A 19,002-nucleotide genomic window follows, 5' to 3' on the forward strand; every position below is an offset into this window, starting at 1 on the left:
GTCCCATGCCTGGTGCAGTCTCTCCTTCAACAGTGTCACCCAGGTGTCTGCGTACCGGGCACCTCTTTTGGGTGAGGTCTCCTGCTCCAGGAATTCCAGCTCCACCCCTGGGAGGAGGAGAGGCTGTCATCCAGCTTAAGGGCTTCACAAAGATGACTGGGGGCAGGTTGAATTTTCACCGCCAGTGCTGACTTCAGGAAAGATTCACTCAAAGTACTAAAACCCAGGCTCCAAATCTCATGCCATTTCAACTGGTCACCTACCCCCCAGGATTCACTTTCTCAAAAAGCTCTTTGAGAAACAAAGAACACTTTTCTCCCAAAACAATGCATGGACAAAATTGTTTTGGTGAAATAGAGGGGTGGGGGGGGGGGAGGGGTAGCACCAGATCTGCTTGTTTCACAAGACAGCAAGTGCAAAAGTGGCGGTTGTTGTCTTGTGGTTGCTGTTTTGTTTTAGTTGTTCTTATCACCAGAGGTCAGGGAGAGTTTTGTAATTAGCTAAAGTTGGGTTCTTTTTGTTTGGTTTGGATTGGGTTTCCTGTTGGGGTTTTTGTTGTTGTTGTTTTTGTTTGTTTGTTTGTTTTGCCTGATTTTTAACCAAGTGTCCTTTCCTCTTTGGGTGATCCCATTTCTCTCTTACCTCCCTTCCCCCAATGCCCGAAATCCTACTCACTTCCTATTCTCCCATGAGCCCCACAAACGCCATCCCTGCCAACCACACCTACATTCTTTTCTTTTTTAAAAAATATATTTTATTGACTTTTTTACAGAGCAGAAGAGAAAGGGATAGAGAGTTAGAAACATCAATGAGAGAGAAACATCGATCCGCTGCCTCTTGCACACCTCCTACTGGGGATGTGCCCGCAACCAAGGTACATGCCCTTGGCCAGAATCAAACCTGGGACCTTTCAGTCTGCAGGCTGATGCTCTATCCACTGAACCAAACCAGTTAGGGCCACACCTGCATTTTTATGTCCAGATTTCCCTCCTCCCTCATCCTGGTCAATCTTTGGTCCTGTGACCTCTTCCCTCTGGCTTTCAGCCTCAGTTCTAAAACCAAGAATTTGACCTAGTTACCGTGTGGCAGGGTGTGGTTTGATTGGTCAGCTTCAGCAGCAGCTGGTAGTCTTGCTCTGAACTGTGACAAGGATCCTTGGAAAGGAATGCATTCATGAATGCCTTCCCTATCTGTCCGCAGTCTTTATGTCTGTGAGATGAAACATGGAAAATAGAGTGAAGCATGAATAATTAGATTTCGAACATACTTTTGGAGCATAGTTACCCCATCCCCTCCACCCCCCCACCCCCGCGAATATCTCATGTAGAAGGCATCTACTGAATGCCACGTAGTTCCTATAAAGGGTCTCGTCTAAGCTGTACAACATTTTTATGGGTGAGCATGACCATTCCTGCCCCACAAAGTCCCTGCCTTCATGAAGCTCACTCTCAGGTTAGAGAGGCAGACAGTACACATACAAGCAAATAAACTAACGAAGTAAGTACAGATGATTATTAATATGCAGAAAATCAGCAGGGATGGATGACAGCAGAAGATAGAAGTGATGACCACTCTAGGGAGGCTGGTCAGGAGCAGTCTCCCTGAGAGATCATATAAGCTGAGGTTAAAGGATGGGGAAAAGTGCATTCCAGCCCAAGGGTCCTGCATGAGCAAAGGTCCTGAGGCAGAAAATCCTTGCTGATTTTGAAGAACTGAGAGATCAACAGCATCACTGCAGTGTAAAGAAACAAGGGAAGGTGTGATATGGTGAGAAATCAAGTCAAAAAAATAATTGAGAGGCAGATGATTTGGGCCTTTGGGACCAAAGAAAAAACTTCAAATTGTACTTTAATTGCCATGGGAAGTCATTGGATGGTTTTAAGCATGAAAGTGGCCTCATTTGATTTTTGTTCTGAAAAATCACTCTGGAAAACTGAGTGGGCCCCACAGGAGAAAATGATCTGAAACAGAAATTTTCACTCTAGCTCCCCTTTAAACAGCCCCTGGTGGTGGGAAAGCATCGCCTTCCAGGACAGGCTATTCAATTTCTCCAGCCTCAGTTTCTTCATCTATAAAAGGGAATAATAACACGTTTACTTTCTGCTTCATGAATTTGACTATTGTAGGTACCTCAGATAAGGTATTTTTCTTTTTGTGTCTGGCTTATTTCACTGGGCATACTGTCCTCAGGGTTCTTCCATGTTGTGGATGTGCTAGGATTTCCTGCCTTTTTAAAGTCGAGTAACATTCTATTGTAGGTGCATACTGCAGTGGTTTATCCATTCATCCGTCATGACACTTGGGTTGCTTCTTCCACCCACTCTTTTATTCCACAAACTAGAGGCCCGTTGCAGGAAGATTCCTGCAAGAATAGGGCTTCCTGTAGCTGGAGCGAAGCAGAGAAGGAAGCAAATCCCGCTGAGGTGGGCTTCCCTCCCACCTCCGCTGCCAGCTTGTTTCCCTCTTGTCTCCGCCACCCTGCTTGCTTCCCTGCAGCTTTGCTCCCTTCTGCAGCACTTGGCTTCCTTCTACGTTGTCTTCAGTCTTTGCTTTCTGCCTGCATATGCAAATTAACTGCCACCTTTGTTGGGTTAATTTACATACTTATCTGATTGGCTGGTGGGTGTAGTGGAGTGACACCAATTTGCATGTTTCTCTTTTCTTAGTGTAGATACTCACCCCGAGCCCATTAGAGCCTCACAATGGGCACAGGGCTGTAAAGATAAGTATGTGCTATTTCTACCCTTTAACCACTATTATCACAGTGCAGGACAGAGAAAGAACAGAATTAATTACAGTTACAGCACTGGTGACTTGCCCGAGGCACTAAAATCTGAGAACACAATAAACAGTAGAACACGTTCTAATTTTCTACCACAGAGGACAGAAACAGGGTTTAACAAAAGGCCTTGGCTGAGTGACTCAGTATCTTCACTTTGAAAAGGTTCTGCCTTTGTTTGCTCCTCCAGTTGCTGTGACATGGAAAATCCATCTGTATTCGTAACCACTGTGAGTTTCTATTTGACCACTCTCTGGCTTTGCTTCCTTCGATGGGGTCCAGAATGAGTAGAGATGTGCAGCCAAGGAGGAGGGGAGGTTTCCTAGGGTGCCTCTGCCCAGTGGACTATAAAGCAGCCTTTGAATGATGTGCTTATTCACAGTTTGGGATAGCTTGGTGAGTGGCTATTTTCCACTGAGTGAGAAAAGTAGACTTCAACTTACAGAAAATAGAAGAAAGGCTGAGTAGCACCCTGGTAACTGGGGTTGTCTCTGGGAAGAGGAATAAGGGGAACTTACACGTTTGCCTTATAGTTTTCTTTATTGTTGGTTCAAAACAAAAATGGATGCATGAATTATCCAAAAAGAAGGGTTAAATTTTTAAATGAAAATATGGTATGATTGCCACCAATTTTTAAAAATTGAAGGAAAAAGAACATAGTAATTAAACCATGTTATAAAGATAGCTATATTTAGTTACTAGGTATATAAGAATTGCTTCCTAACATCATGTTTATACTTTTTATAATAAGCATAGATTACATTCAGGGGTCAAAACAACTTTCATGTTCTTATTAAGTTGCTTGAGCAATTAAACCAAACATTTGAGAACCATGGAATGTCTTAGAGCATGGGAACCTCAGGCCCAAGCGCCCTTGGTTGCCCTCCCCGCATCTTTTGTCTATGCAGTGTCTTTTCTCATCCCTCAACCAGTTAAAGACAATAACCAAGTAAGACTTAGCATTGTGCCCCACCCACTTCTCAAGGCCTAATGATGTGAAGTAAGGGTTGGGATGGCGTGCTTGCTTCGGCAGCACATATACTAAAATTGGAATGATACAGAGAAGATTAGCGTGGCCCCTGCGCAAGGATGACACGCAAATTGGTGAAGCGTTCCATATTGTTATTTCACCTTACTTATATATCTAATTTCCAATCCCCTGCTCTAAATCCATATACACCTCTCTCTTCTCTTTCTTTACTATCCAATTTTTTTTTCTCTCTGTCATTTTGTTGTTTGCTTGATTGTTGAGTATATTGGGGGTTTTTTTTGCTTGTTTGTGAGATTGTTTTGCTTTTGCTTTTTATTTTTCTGTTGGCTTCCCTCCCCCCCCCCCACCCCAGTTATTTTTTTTGCTTCTGTGTTCCCTCACCTCGCTTGATATTTGTTGTTGTTTGTAGTTTGCATTCATCTCTAGGGATCTGTTGCTGGAATTTGTTGGGATTAGTGGCTGTTCTATTGGAGTTTTCTCCCCATCTAAATAGTTTCTTCCCATCTTCTATTTCATTCTCTTTCTTTTTTTTCCTTTTCCCAACTTCATTTTTGCACTCCTTTTCTTTTCTTTTTCTCTTTTTTTCTTTTTCTCTTATTTCTTCCTTATCCCCTAGTTCTCTTTGCTCTGGTGGTCCCCTTTATTTGGGGTTATTAGTATCGTGATTACATTTGTGTTCAGTGTCTTGTGTGTTGTGCCTTGTTGTGTTGTATTTTGTGCCTTTAAATCAACGCAGCAGAGAGAGAACTACATAACCAAACACCTGGAGAAGAGAGATCATGGGGAGACAAATAAACAGCCTGCATATGAAAGAAAAACAGGCATCACCAGAAAAGGAAGTAAACTAAATGGAGGCAATGGAGGCAAGCAACCTGTCAGAGAAAGAATTCAGAGAAATGGTCATAAGGTGGATGAAAAGAATGGAAGACAAATTCAACAATATGTGTAGGAACCAAGAGGAAATGAAGAAGAACCAAGAAGAAATGAAAAATGACATCACTGCTATAAAGAACTCAATAGTAAGCATCAACAGTAGACTAGAAGGGTTGGGATGGCGTAGGGACACGGACATCTTCCAGCGGAGCATTCTCTCTACTTTAAAGACTTCCTTTAGGAAGACTCATTTTCAAATGGCACTCTCACAAATCACAGATCATACCCAGACTCAAACTTTAAAATGCCAAGGAGACAAGTAACTGAGAGGCTGAGACAAAGAAAGGAAAAGGCAGCACATCCTACATCCCTCCTGGATCCTGGCCTGCCTTTTTATATGAGATATACCTGCCTGGCCCAGAAAAATAGACAAGTCACCCAGTGAGGTGGTGTAAGGCTCCTCACACAGCCAACGGGACTGAAGTGATGGAACTTCTCCGTTGTATTCCCCAGAGAGCTCTGCACTTTGCATGGCTTCCCAGGAACTCATGTCTACAGATTCTGAATTTGTTTTCAATGAGTAATCCTTGAACCAAGGGCCTCTTGCAAAGGGTACTCAAGACACAGACAGGTCTCTTTGTTCTAGCAAATATCGTTAGTGGATCTACCTGGAAGTCCTGTTGACAAGGAGACTAGACCAGCTCACTTGCCTTCCTTCTTTCCCCAGGACTGTCCCTCTTCCCAAATTAAATAACGACATCACTAGCTAGCTGCCTCTCCTTCCTCCCTGGGACCTCGAGTGCGCAAGGTGGTATGTGGAGATGCTGGAGATGAAAAAGGGAAACACAACCCCTGGCACTTGCCAGGTGGCCTTGATATTCTTCTACTGAACATAATTTAAGGACGCCAACATCAGATATGGTCATTGTGTGACTACAATAGATGGCAATGTCTACAGGTAAAAACAATGTCCAAACCAAAAAAAAAATGACCAAACATCTTTTTATTGTAGCAAATATAGTGCCTGCTGCTTCTTCAGCTCTGCTCCATTCCTCCAGCCTGGCTGATTTGATTAGTTTTGACACCGACCACAGAATTACCCTCATCCCTTCTGCTTCCTGGCAGCATCCATGCAAAACCAACCTCCTGGAAACTTCGTCAAACATCTCATAAAACAAGCCCAAATCCTGTTAGTCCTTTCTAACATTTTTGAACTGAACTGTCCCTGACCCCACGGATCCCCACAATGAGTGCTCATTCTTCTTGCAAAGAGCCAGAAAGCCCAACCTTACTCATCTGCAGTGTGTTCCTGGTGGTCTTGGGTCAGGGACATTGATAATAATAGGCAGTCTTGGGTGGGATGTAAAGAATCAAAGGTCTGGGGAAATCAGCATGCCTTAGTCAGTGCCTATGTTTGGCAGAAACGCCAGGAACAGCTTCTGAAAGTCTCCATTTGTTAATAAGTTTTCTTGCTGAGCTGGAGTCTTAGCCTAATAGCAGTGTTCTGCTTGCAGTGTGGGCTGAGCACAAATGTCAGGATTCTAGGTCAGTGTTCCATCCTCCCCTTCCTACTACTCTGCTCCTTCCAAAAGACCCCAGACGATTCCTCACTTACCCTATCCTCCAAAAGCCGCCCTCTCTCTTTTTTTTTTTTCTATTTTGTTCATCAGGTTTTGTTCCTTAGATTCCACATATAAGTGAGATCATGTGATATTCGTCTTTCTCTGACTGGCTTATTTCACTTAGCATGATACTCTCTGGGCCCATCCATGCTGTCTCAGAGGGTAAGAAATCCTTCTTTTTTACAGCTGCATAGTATTCCATAGTGTAAATGTACTACAGCTTTTTTATCCATTCATCTACTAATGGGCACTTGGGCTGTTTCCAGAGCTTAGCTATTATAAATAATACTTCTATGAACACAGGGGTGCATATTGGTGTTTGGGGCTTCTTAAGATATATTCCTAGAAGCGGGACACTGAGTCAAATGGCAGCTCCATTTTTAATTTTTTGAGGAACTTCCATACTATTTTCCATAGTGGTTGCACCAGTCTGCATTCCCAGTGTACTAGGGTTCCCTCTTCTCCTCATCCTTGCCAGCACTTGTCATTTGTTGATTTGTGCATGGTAGCCATTCTGGCAGGTGTGAGGTGATTTGATTAGTTCTGACAATGCTGCCTCCCACAGGAAATTTAAACTCAATGCACTGGTCTCATAACGAGGCTGTTCCTAACAGAAGTGAGGCCCTCAGACCCCAGAGGGGTTGTCATTTCCCAGCATGATAATTTGAAGACCAGAATGGGGCACAGTTATTCCCAGGCAATGTATACAGTGAATGGGGCGAGAGGGATGGGGCAGAAAGGGTTAAAGTCTTATGCTCTGACATCCATGCTAAGGTGGAAAAGCAGATATATTTGGTAGTTAAATCCAGGTGGTATGTTGTCAACTACTTCAGGGTTCATGACACTATGCTGTCCTCTCTCTCTAAACCTACACCCTTCCCACTAGCAATTATATTTCAAGTCCCTGTCAGTAAAGCAACATCGCATTCATAATGTGTTGTTCTCCAGGGAAAGCTCACACACCCTAAATCCTAAAAGCTCTTAGATCTCGAGGGGCACTTGCACACATTCGATGAATTTTCCTGCTGACAAGTCCTGCAGGGCAGACTGTCTTGGCCCAAAGGAAACAGAAAGGTTACCTCCATTAGTTCTCAATTTTGAGGCTACTGGAGTCAGTATTGAAGGCAAAGACTGCCACCTTGTGGCAGAGGTGAGCGATTCGTGAGATTCTCTGAGGCACTTGGGATTTTCTCAGCAGAATTAAAATCAGAAAACTCTTCAGGCCAAAGGAAAGCTTAGAACTCATTAATTCATTAATCTGGACAATATTTATTGAGAATATAGTATGTGCTAAGCACATTTATGGGCATGTAGGACACCAGTCCTTGTGGGAGATTACATTCTATCAGAGCAAGACTCTAAACAATAAACAAGTTACAGAGTACCCTAGACATGTTTGAAATCCATGGAAAAAACTAAAAGCAGAGTAGGATCAGGGGGTCAGGAGTGATACAGAAAGAGGTGGCAATATTCAGCATTAAACAGGGTGGGCAGTGGATGTCATTTGAGCAAAGAATTAAAGGAAGTGAGGGACTTTGTCATACAGACATCCAAGGGAATAGCATTCTGGGCAGAAAGAACAGCCATACCAAAGACCCTGATGCCTGATATGTTCAAGAAATGCCAAGGAAGCCAGTGTGGCTGAAACATAGTGAACAGAATGGAGAGTAGATGGAAATGAAGTCAGAAGGATAACAATATTGGACTGGGCAGGTTTCATAAGTCATTGCAAGGAATTTGGCTTCTACTCATGGTGAACTGTAAAGCCATGGAGAATTCTGAGCACAGGAGATACATGATATTACTTACGTTTCAAAGGATTTCTCAGGTTGCTTTGTCGAGTATAGTCTGAAAGAAGGAAAGGGCAGTGGTAGGTAGGCCAGTAATCTTGGCAGGTGCTGATGGTGATTTAGATCAGTGTGGTGGCAGTGACAATGGTGAGAAGTAGTAGATTCTGGATTCATTGTAATTTCCTAAGGAGCTGGATGTGGGGTGTTAGAGAAATAAGGAGTCAATGAAAATTCCAAGGTTTGGGACCTGAGACAATGGAAGAATGGAGTTGCTGATAACTGGGATGAAGAAGGCTTTGGATGGAGGTGGCTTTGATCAGGAATTCAATTTGGGTCACACCGAGTTTTAAATGTCTATTAAACATGCAAGTGAAGCTGTGGAATAAGCATAGAGGTATATGAGCCTGAAGTTCAGGGAAAATAAAGCTGTGAGACTATCCAAAGCAGCCGAAAGACAAAGAAAAGAACATGACCAGAACTGAGTGTTGGGACACTCCGACATAAGAGATTGGAAGGAGAAACCATTGGAAAAGTACAACCAGGGATATAGGACAAAAAGCAGAAGATTGGGTTGTGCTGGAAGCTGAGTGAAGAAAGTATATTAAGCAGAAAGAAGTTATTAACTGTGTCAGATGCTCTTGCTCAGTCCAGGAATACGAAGATGGAGAACTAAGCATCTGAATTATCATCAAGGAAGTCATGTCAAGAGCTGTTTTAATTTCCAAATGCAATGCCAATCTTTCTGTTATTGATTCCTAGATTATTGTCAGATAATGTACTTGGTGAATTTATTTCAGTAAAGTTCTCGGGAAAAACATATTTTGAGTGTATCATAAAAAAAATAAACCCAATATCCTGCCCTAGCTGGTTTGGCTCAGTGGATAGAGCCTCGGTCTGTGGATTGAAGGGCACTGGGTTCGATCCCAGTCAAGGACACATGCCTGGGTTGCTGGCTGGATCCTCAGTAGGGGTTGTACAGGAGGCAGCCAATCAATGATTCTCTCTCACAACTGATGTTTCTATCTCTCTCTCTCTCTCTCCCTCTCCCTTCTTCTCTGAAATCAATAAAAATATATTAAAAAGAAAAGAAAAGAAAACAATATCCTAAAATGTATCCATTTAAACTCTCACCTTTTATCCCCATTCCAAGCCTGAGCATGTTTCTCCTATAATACTAAGCCATTTCCTTAGTATTTATCTGTTGGGACGAAAATTATCCTAAAATTGCAAAGCAAAACAAATTATTTATTTATTTATTTTTTATTGAGAAAATAAAAATAAATTGTAGTGACATTGGTTAATAAAATTATACAGGTTTCAGGTATTCAACTTTACAAAATATCATCTGGGTCTGATCATTCTGTGACAATCTTGTAACCCTTTACTTCAATTTCTTATACTTATTAAAATATATTTATCACCATTATACTATCCAATTGTTATAAATATGAACTTATAACATATATTTATATTAATAAAATACAACTATATCTATTTTAGATTTCCATTCTCTTGTTCAGTAAATGCAGCGTGCTTCCTGAGAGACAGGCAGAGTATTAGGTATTTAGCTGGCAAAAGCAAAGTTCATTCTACAGGGAAAAAACCCCAAATAAAGACAAATTAAAATAAAACTGCAATAAAATCTTCCCTTATAACATTGATAAAAATCAGAAAATAATAAAAAAGTTCAAAACAATCTGTGTAGTGAAGTTATGGGGAAATAGAAACTCTCATTGCCTCAAGAAGAGAATTGCCGCATAAGGAGAAAGCTGGCTATGTTTTCAAAATTAAAATGGCATTTTATTCTTTAAGTTAGTTATTCTACTTCTAGGATTCTATCTTGTACACACGAGGATTTTGATGCAGCATTTTTGTAATATATTGCAAAGGTTTAAAACACCCCAGTGTCCATCAATACAAGTCTGGTTGTGGTAACAAAAATAATCCATCGAATGGAACTCTATGTAACTTAGAATGAGACTACACTGATCATCAAGATACATTGGTAAGTGTGGGGGTGGTGAGACAGAAGAGAGCATATGTGGGGAGAAATGAATATAAAATTATATATTCAGAGAACATTTCTGGAAAAATAAAGGAAAAACAAGTAGCACTATTTGCCTCTAAGAAAGAAGAAAATGAAATTTGGGGTGGGGGAGAAGTAGAGGTATTTTACTGGTTTATCTAAGAAATCATTATCTAGCAGAATGAATATCTTTGCTATTTACTATCAAACTTCCCGAAGTTTGATGGTAACTTAAAGATCTTGTCTGTTAGAGATGTGGATAATTTCTGACCTAAAGAAAGATATCCCTGAGAGAGAGCAAGATATTGAAAGCCTATTTGAAGAAATAATGACAGAAAACTTCCCCTAACTGGTGAAAGAAATAGACTTACAAGTCCAGGAAGCACAAAGAACCCCAAACATGAGGAATCCAAAGAGGACCACACCATAATTAAAGACACACCATAATTAAAATGCCAAGGGCAAAAGACAAAGAGAGAATCTTAAAGGCAGCAAGAGAAAAACAGTTAGTTACCTACAAGGGAGTACCCATACGACTGTCAGCTGATTTCTCAACAGAAACTATGCAGGCCAGAAGGGAGTGGCAAGAAATATACAAAGTGATGAATAGCAAGAACCTACAACCAAGATTACTCTACCCAGCAAAGCTATCATTTAGAATTGCAGGTCAGATAAAGAGCTTCACAGACAAGAAAAAGTTAAAGGAGTTCATCACCACCAAACTAGATTTATATGAAATGCTGAAGGGTGTTCTCTAAGAAGAGGAAGAAGAAGAATATGGTAAAGATAAAAAATTATGAACAACAAAGTGACAAAAAATACATAACTATCAACAAGTGAACCTAAAAATCAAATGAATAAAAAACCTGATGAACAGAACAGACTGGTGCATGTAATAGAACCAGGGGCATGGAAAGGGAACAGACTGACAATTCTCGGGGGGAAGGGGATGTGGGGGTTGCAGGAAGAAATTGGACAAAGAGCTTACACCTGTGGACGAGGTCAGTGTTTGAGGGGAAGGCCTGGAGTGGGGTGGGAACCGGGTGGAGGGGAACTATGGGGGGAGGGGGGAAGTGGAATATCTATAATAATCTGAACAATAAATATTTTTTTTAAAAGAAAGATATCCCCAAAGCCTATGGCAATTTACTACCTTGTAGAACATTAACCAGCTTAATATCTAACCTATAAATATAATTATAATGCTACCTTTTAAGTACTTATAAATACTTAGTGCCTACAAATGTTCTTTGAACTGACTTTATCATTTCCTGACTCATAAATCTTTGACACATGTTGATTCTCCAGGTTATGAAGTCATGCTCTTAACCTTTTGAACCTTCTGCTTCAACAAATGAATTTGAATTGCGATGATCTGTGCAAATGTGGCTGCTATTCTCTACTCTTTGCTATTTGGGGCTCTGATTCCGCCTTATACAGCTACACAGTATACATCTGACCCTTGCAACAAGACTGTTCTTGAACCTGCACACCCTGAATATCTCCTGTCAGATTTCTCCAAGCCAAGCAGCCCCAGGCCCTTGAACTTCTTTATCCAGCTTCTCATCCTGACACCCCTCGCTCCTGACAAATACCAGGATTCTGAAGCAGCACTGGAAGTAGGTGTCATCGCTTGGAACAACTCTAACCAATTAGCAGCATCTATGTGTTCTGCTGTATTGAGGATTGTGAGACTGGACCCCGGCTCATGTTATATTGAGGTTAGGGTAGGCATAAACCTGGGTTGTCTGCTAAGAGGAGACATCTCTGAAGCTGTGTAAGACTATCTTCTCTTTTATTTTTATTTTTTAATATATTTTTTATTGATTTTAGAGAGAGGAAGGGAGAGGAATAGAGAGATAGAAACATCAATGATGAGAGAGAATCATTGATCAGCTGCCTCCTGCACGCCCCACACTGAGAATCGAGCTCGCAACCCAGGCATGTGCCCTGACCAGGACTCATACTGTGACCTCCTGGTTCATAGGTCAACACTCAGCCACTGAGCCACGTGAACCTGGAGAGTCTGTTTCTATTTTGTTTGTTTTGTTTATTAGATTCCACATATAAGTGAAATCATATGATATTTGTCATCTCTGGGTGGCTTATTTCACTTAGCATAACACTCTCCAGGTCTATTCAGATTTCCTTCTTTTTTTATAGCCAAGTAGTATTCCTCTTGTAAATGTACCACAGCTGTTTATATCCACTCATCTACTGACGGACACTTGGGCCGTTTCCAAATCTTGGCTATTGTAAATAACGCTGCAATGAACATAGAAGTGCATGCAGTCTTTTGAATAAGTGTTTTGGTTTTCTTTGGATATATTCCCAGAAGTGGAATCATTGGGTCATAAGTCAGTTCCCACCAATAATACACAAGGGTTATCTTTTCTCCACATCCTTGACAACATTTGTTGTTTGTTGATTTATTGATGATAGCCATTCTGACCCATGTGAGGTGATAACTTCTTGTGGTTTTAATTTGTATTTCTATGCTACTTAGTGACATTGAGCATCTTTTCACATGTCTTTTGGCCATCTGTATGTCCTTTTTGGAGAAGTGTCTATTCAGGTCCTTTGCTCATTTTTTAATTGGGTTGTTTATTCTCCTGGTGTTGAATTCTCTTTATAAATTTTGGATATTTACTCCTTTTCAGATGTATCAGTGAATATGCTGTCCCATTCAAGTGGGTTGTTTCTTCATTTTGTTGATCATTTCCTTTGCTGTGCAAAAACTTTATTTAGTTTGATGTAGTCCCATTTGTATATATTTTTCTTTTGTTTCCTTTGCCCAAGGAGATATATCAGAAGAAAATATTGCCATGATAAATATCTGAGATTTTACTGCCTTTTTTCTTCTAAGATTTTTATGGTTTTGAGTCTAACATTTAAGTCTTTAATCCATTTTGAGTTTATTCTTGTATATGGTATAAGAAGATGGTTTTATTCTTTTGTACATATATGTCCAACTTACCCCACACCATTGATTAAATAGACTATCTTTACCCCATTGCATCTTATGCATCCTTTGTCAAATATTAATTGACTATAAAGGTGTGGGTTTATTTCTAGACTCTGTTCTGATCCATTGATCTATATGCCTGCTTTTATGCCAGTAACAAGCTATTTTTATTACTATGACATTATATATAGTATAGTTTGATATCAGGTAGCATGATTCCTCCAAATTTGTTCTTCTTTCTCAAGATTTCTGTGGCTATTTGGGTTCTTTGTGGTTCCATATAAATTTCTGGAATATTTTTTCTAATTCTGTGAAATATGCCATTGGTATCTTGACAGGAGTTGCATTGACTCTATAGATTGCTTTGAGTTATATAAACATTTTAATAATATTAGTTCTTCCTATCCATGAACATGGTATATGCTTCCATTTATTTCTATCTTCTTTAATTTCTTTTTTCATTGTCTTATAATTTTCTGAGTACAGGTCTTTTACATCCTTAGTTAAGTTTATTACAAGGTATTTTGTTATGCAATTGTAAATGAGGTTGTTTTCTTCATTTCCCTTTCTGATAGTTCATTATTGGTGTATTAAAATGCAATTAAATTCTGCATATTTATTTTGTATTCTCAAACTTTACTGAATTTATTTATCAATTCTAGTAGTTTTTTGGTGGAATTTTGGTTCTCTATACACAGTATCATGTCATCTGCAAATAATGACTGCTTTACTTCTTCCTTTCCAATTTTTTTTAAAATATATTTTATTGATTTTTTACAGAGAGGAAGGGAGAGAGGTAGAGAGTTAGAAACATCAATAGGAGAGAAACATCAATCAGCTGCCTCCTGCACACCTCCCACTGGGAATGTGCCCACAACCAAGGTACATGCCCTTGACCGGAATCGAACCCGGGACCTTTCAGTCCGCAGGCCAACGCTCTATCCACAGAGCCAAACCGGTTAGGGCAATATTGTGAAGATATGTACATGCATACACAGGTATATGTTGAACATATATATGTATACACTAGAGGCCTGGTGCACAAAAATTTGTGCACTCAGTGGTGGCGGGGGGCGGGGGAGGGCCCCTCAGCCCGGCCCGTGCCCTCTCGCAGTCTGGGACCCTTTGGGAGTTGTCCACCTGCTGGCTTAGGCCCGCTCTCTGGGGGATTGGACCTAAGCTAGCAGTCAGACATTCCTCTGGCAGCCCAGGAGCCCTTGGGGGATGTCCACTTGCCAGTGGGGACCAGGCCTAAGCTGCAGTCAGACATCCTTAGCACTGCTGAGGAGGCGGTAGAGGCTCCCATCACCACCGCTGTACTGGCAGCCGTCAGCCTGGCTTGTGGCTGAGCAGAGCTCCCCCTGTGGGAGCGCACTGACCACCAGGGGGAAGCTCCTGCATTGAACGTTTGCCCCCTGGTGGTCAGTGTGTGTCATAGTGACCAGTCATTCCCAGTCGTTCTGCTGTTAGGGTCAATTTGCATATTACCCTTTTATAATATACTAGAGGCCCAGTTCACAAAAATCGGGCAGGGGAGGCGGCTCCCTCAGCCCGGCCTGTGCCCTCTCACAGTCTAGGACCCCTTGGGAGATGACCACTTGCTGGCTTAGGCCTGCTCCCCGGGAGATTGGGCCTAAGATGGCAATCAGACATCCCTCTGGCAGCCCGGCAGCCCTCGGGGGATGTCCACTTGCCAGCGGGGAGCAGACCTAAGCTGCAGTCAGACATCCTTAGCGCTGCTGAGGAGGCAGGAGAGGCTCCCACCACCACCGCTGTACTGGCAGCCATCAGCCTTGCTTGTGGCTGAGCAGAGCTCCCCCATGTGAGAGTGCACTGACCACTAGAGGGCAGCTCCTGCATTGAACGTTTGCCCCCTGGTGGTCAGTGTGTGTCATAGTGACCAGTCATTCCCAGTGGTTCTGCTGTTAGGGTCAGTTTGCATATTACCCTTTTACTATATAGGATAGAGGCCTGGTGCATGGGTGGGGGCTGGCTGGTTTGCCTTGAAGGGTGTCCCGGATCAGGGTGGGAGTCCCACTGGGGTGCCTGGCCAGCCTGGGTGAGGGGCTGAGGGCTGTTTTCAGACTGGCCACACCCCCTTCAGGGAAGGGGGTATTGCTGGGGTGCCTGGACAGTGTGGGTGAGTGGCTGATCACTGTTTGCAGGCTTGCCACAGCCCCTTCAGGGTGGGGGTCCCTGCTGTGGTACCTGGACAGCCTGGGTGAAGGGCTGATGGCTGTTTGCAGGCTTGCCACAGCCCCTTCAGGGTGAGGGTCCCTGCTGTGGTACCTGGACAGCCTGGGTGAAGGGCTGATGGCTGTTTGCAGGTTGGCCACAGCCCCTTCAGTGTGGGGTTCCCCACTAGGGTGCCTGGCCAGCCTGGGTGAGGAGCTGATGGCTGTTTGCAGGCTGGCCAAGCCCCCCAGCAGGGACCCTCACTCCAAGAGGGTGTGGCCATCCTGGGTGAGGGGCTGATGGCTGTTTGCAGGCTGGCCATGGCCCCCATCGCCCAAGCTCCCAGTGGAGGCTGGCTGGAAGCAGGCATCTGGGATTTATTTGTCTTCTATAATTGAAACTTTGTTTCCTTGAGTGGAGGCCACAGCCGGCCAGGGCAGGCGGGAAGCTTGGCCTCCTGCTTGCTCCAGCTCCCTGGCTGCCATTTTGGTTGGTTAATTTGCATATAGTCTCTCTGATTGGCTGGTGGGGGTGGCTTGGGGGCATAGCAGAGGTGCAATCAATTTGCATGTTTCTCTTTTATTAGATTAGGTATGTGTACATGTGTGTGTGTTTAATAGTGAGCAAACATCCTGACAAACATGAAAAGTCTGTGGTGCATCCTGCTTACCATGTGGATGTGCTAGCCAAAGATGAACAACAGCAAACATTTAAAAATGTCAAATTAAGGTGAAAATTAAAAACTATCACTTTTATCATTAGCAATTAAGATTGGATATCGCTTGATTTAATTAGTACTAAATGTCACAACCTGAAAGAAAGCCTCAACTTCTAGTTTCTCCTTCAATTAACTAGTTAATTATTTGTAAGCAAAACTTAAGGGACCCTGGCCCTCTTTGAACTTGGACAATTGTGCTGAAAACCTAGGGTATTGCATGAGAACCGAACCCTTGAGCACCTCGGGAGGCAGGGGAACAGGGGGTGGGTAGTGGGGAGCTCTCACCACTCCCAGCCCAGGCTGCAGGCATTTTGGAGGCAGAAGTATGCCATCTCAAACTCGCTTTTGGCAGCCCGAACAGTAGCTTCCCAGCGTGTTCTACCCTAGTAGAACTTCACAAATGTGTTCTCTGGCGGGAGCCAAGCCCTGGGAACAGCAGTCAAGAAACTGGTTCTCTTAGGAGAGAGATGAGCAGCCAGCGGGGAGGGGGCACGAGGAACCTTCGGGCTTTGGTCCCTTGGCCTGATGTGGGTGGTGCTTCCAGGGTTTGGACCCATTCATCCATTCATTGAGCTGATTCACCTTGTCCTTTAAGTTATAGCTCAATTGTTAAAGTTGTTCCTGTTTTGCTTTGTCGTGTTAAATGAGTTCTCTAGTCACATTCATTTCAAGGCGCGCAAGAGGACTCGGGGTGCTGGGGGTGCTGTTTTCTATTAAAGAATGAAGCTCATTTCAGAGGTCTGGCCCTTCTGACCCCATTCCGTCACGTCAAGCTCTGCAAGCCACTTAAGCAGGTGTCACCTGTAACCTTCCGGGCATGTTCAGGTCAGAGACCGCGAACGGAAAACCCATGAGAAGTAGAAAATGCCAACAACCCCCACTCCCCACCCCCACCCCCGCGTGCGCGTCTGCGCTGGTTTTCTGTCCCTGCAGCCGTGGGCGCCGAGCGGGGCTGAGGGTCAGGACGGCCCGGGCTCCGGGCTCCGGGCTCCGGGCACCTTGCCCAGAGGGCGGTCATCTCTGCCAAGTGTTCACAGCTGAGCTGGCCTCCGCGCGCACGCTCCGTGCCACAGCTCCCCGCTCCTGCAAGGGGCGCGCGAAATGGCAAGCCAGCGGGCTCTCAGCGGACCCGAAACAGAAGAGGCTTTGTTTCCGCCACCAGACAGCGCCCCGCGCCCCAGCCGCGCGCATCAGCCGCAGCCGCGCCCATCTGTGCCCCCCAGACGCCAGCTCACCTCAGCTCTGGCCGCAGGACCTGAGTGTAGGTGTAGCATCGGCCCAGGACGATCTCCGAAAAATGGGGAGTGGTGCCCGTCCCATTCCACTCCCGGTGCGGGGGCGCCCGGGGCCACTTCAGGACTCCGACCACCACCGCGACGATCGTCCCCGCCACCAGGACACACAGGAGGATGCCGAGACAGACCTTGGCTTTCTTGGAGAGGTGGCAGCCGGGTTCCTCCCCGGGCACGGGGCTGAATCTGTGGTCGGACATGGGGGCCACTACAGGGTCAGCCGGTCGAGTGGGAGGAGAGGCCCGGCCAGGCTGAGCAGGAAGGGTGGAGAGAGCTGCCCCTTCGGAAACTGCACCTTCCCCTTTATTTCTCACTTGCCTTTTCTGGGCTTCCTTTCCCACCACAGCCCCTCCCTCGAAGTGCCCTGGCCTGCCAGACCAATGAGGACTTGAAGGACTTTAAAAGACTTGAGCAAGGGGAGAGTCAGCTAAGCTAGGAAAATTCCTTGACAAGGGGAATGGAGAAACTGCGACAGCTAACTGAGCAATTTACAGCCAGTTACAGGTCACCTCCCGAGAGATGACATCTAGGCTCCAGGCTCAGAAAAGCAGCAAAACCAGGTGAGTAGTGCCAGGGCCAGCTGCGATGACCAGTGACCTGCTGCCCTGACTGGAACCAATCAGAAGAAACCAGGAGTCTGAAAGAGCACACCTGGAAAACAGGACTATGCTGCTGAAACCCTCCCCTGAGACCTGCCTGAGGAGAGGGATGCAGCCCTCAAGACAAAGGACCCTCCCAGGAGCACCCCTGCGCCTTTCCCAGACATCCCCTGCCTCTCCTCCCTTCCCTCACCTCTAAATGCTAAGGGACCCCACAAGGCTTGCAATCAGAGGAGCCATGGGCAGCAGCAGCTGCTCCAGGGCTAATTTCCAGACCATGGAGGCCCCCTTTTCTCTGGCTTCCCAGGGGGCTGACAGCAGCACCACCTCTGCTCATTTCTCTCCTGTAAGGTTTCTAGAGAGCCAAAGCAGCCCTGCGTAGGCTCTCCTGTTGCTTCCTCTATGCTAAGCTCTTCCTTGTTTCACTGTCCTCAATAATAAACGTACCCTCATAATAAAAAATAAAAGGGAGGGGGAGGCAGCCACCGTCAACTTACCCTGCAGATGCCTTCATAACACACTGTATGCTCTTGCCCCTTTCGGCCAGCTCCCTTTGGCAGTCTTGAACTTTACACTTTAGCCACACTGCTTCCTGGATGCCTGCCTTGGCACCTTTGTACAAACAATGCCGTTCACCAGCAAAGCAATGCTCTCCGTTTACTTAGCGTTGACAAAGGCCTGCTCAGCCCCCTGTTAAAGGTTCCACTTAAGCCTTATCCTTTCTCCTAAGTGGCATCCTGGTAAAGGTCTGGGTTCAAACTTAGCTCCATCACCCAATGGCTGGGCGAGATGGGGTAAGTTACTTGACCTCTCTGTGCTTCAGATGTAAAGTGGGGCAATACCAGTACCCACTGCATGGTGTTTTTATGAGGAGTGAGTTCATATTGACAGCATGTTCCGTGTAATGCCTGCTGCATGGGAAGCATGCCGTCAGCGTTCGCTATTCCTACTTGTTTTGTGAGCATGTGCAAGGGGGTGCCTTTCTATCCTCCATGGGTTGTGCTTAGAAAATGTCTGGCATGAAGCGAGCACGCTAAGTGGTGGTTCAATGAATAACCAAGTGGCTTTTCCCAGATATCCCCTGCCTCTCCTCTCTCAGGGTCCTTGGCACAGGGAGGTGTGGGTGGGAGTTCTGCCGCCCCTCAGAGGGAAGATAGAGAGCATGGCGTTAG

At 44.5% G+C, this 19,002-nt stretch overlaps 1 protein-coding gene across 1 annotated transcript in view; it reads right to left on the reverse strand.

Moving 5' to 3' along the window:
* Window positions 1–17,530, reverse strand: part of CD38 (CD38 molecule) — a 28,340-nt gene extending 10,810 nt beyond the window's left edge. The window contains exons 1-2 of the mRNA XM_081102003.1: window positions 17,175–17,530; window positions 1,080–1,209 (exon numbers count right to left, since the gene is read on the reverse strand). Of these exons, the coding sequence (XP_080958129.1) occupies window positions 1,080–1,209; window positions 17,175–17,431 (387 nt within the window). The 5' untranslated portion in view covers window positions 17,432–17,530. The remainder of the gene's footprint in view (window positions 1–1,079; window positions 1,210–17,174) is intronic.
* Between the last annotated feature and the right edge of the window lie 1,472 nt (window positions 17,531–19,002).

Source organism: Myotis nattereri (genome assembly GCF_964212035.1).
Source record: "Myotis nattereri genome assembly, chromosome: 1".
Lineage (NCBI taxonomy): Eukaryota > Metazoa > Chordata > Mammalia > Chiroptera > Vespertilionidae > Myotis > Myotis nattereri.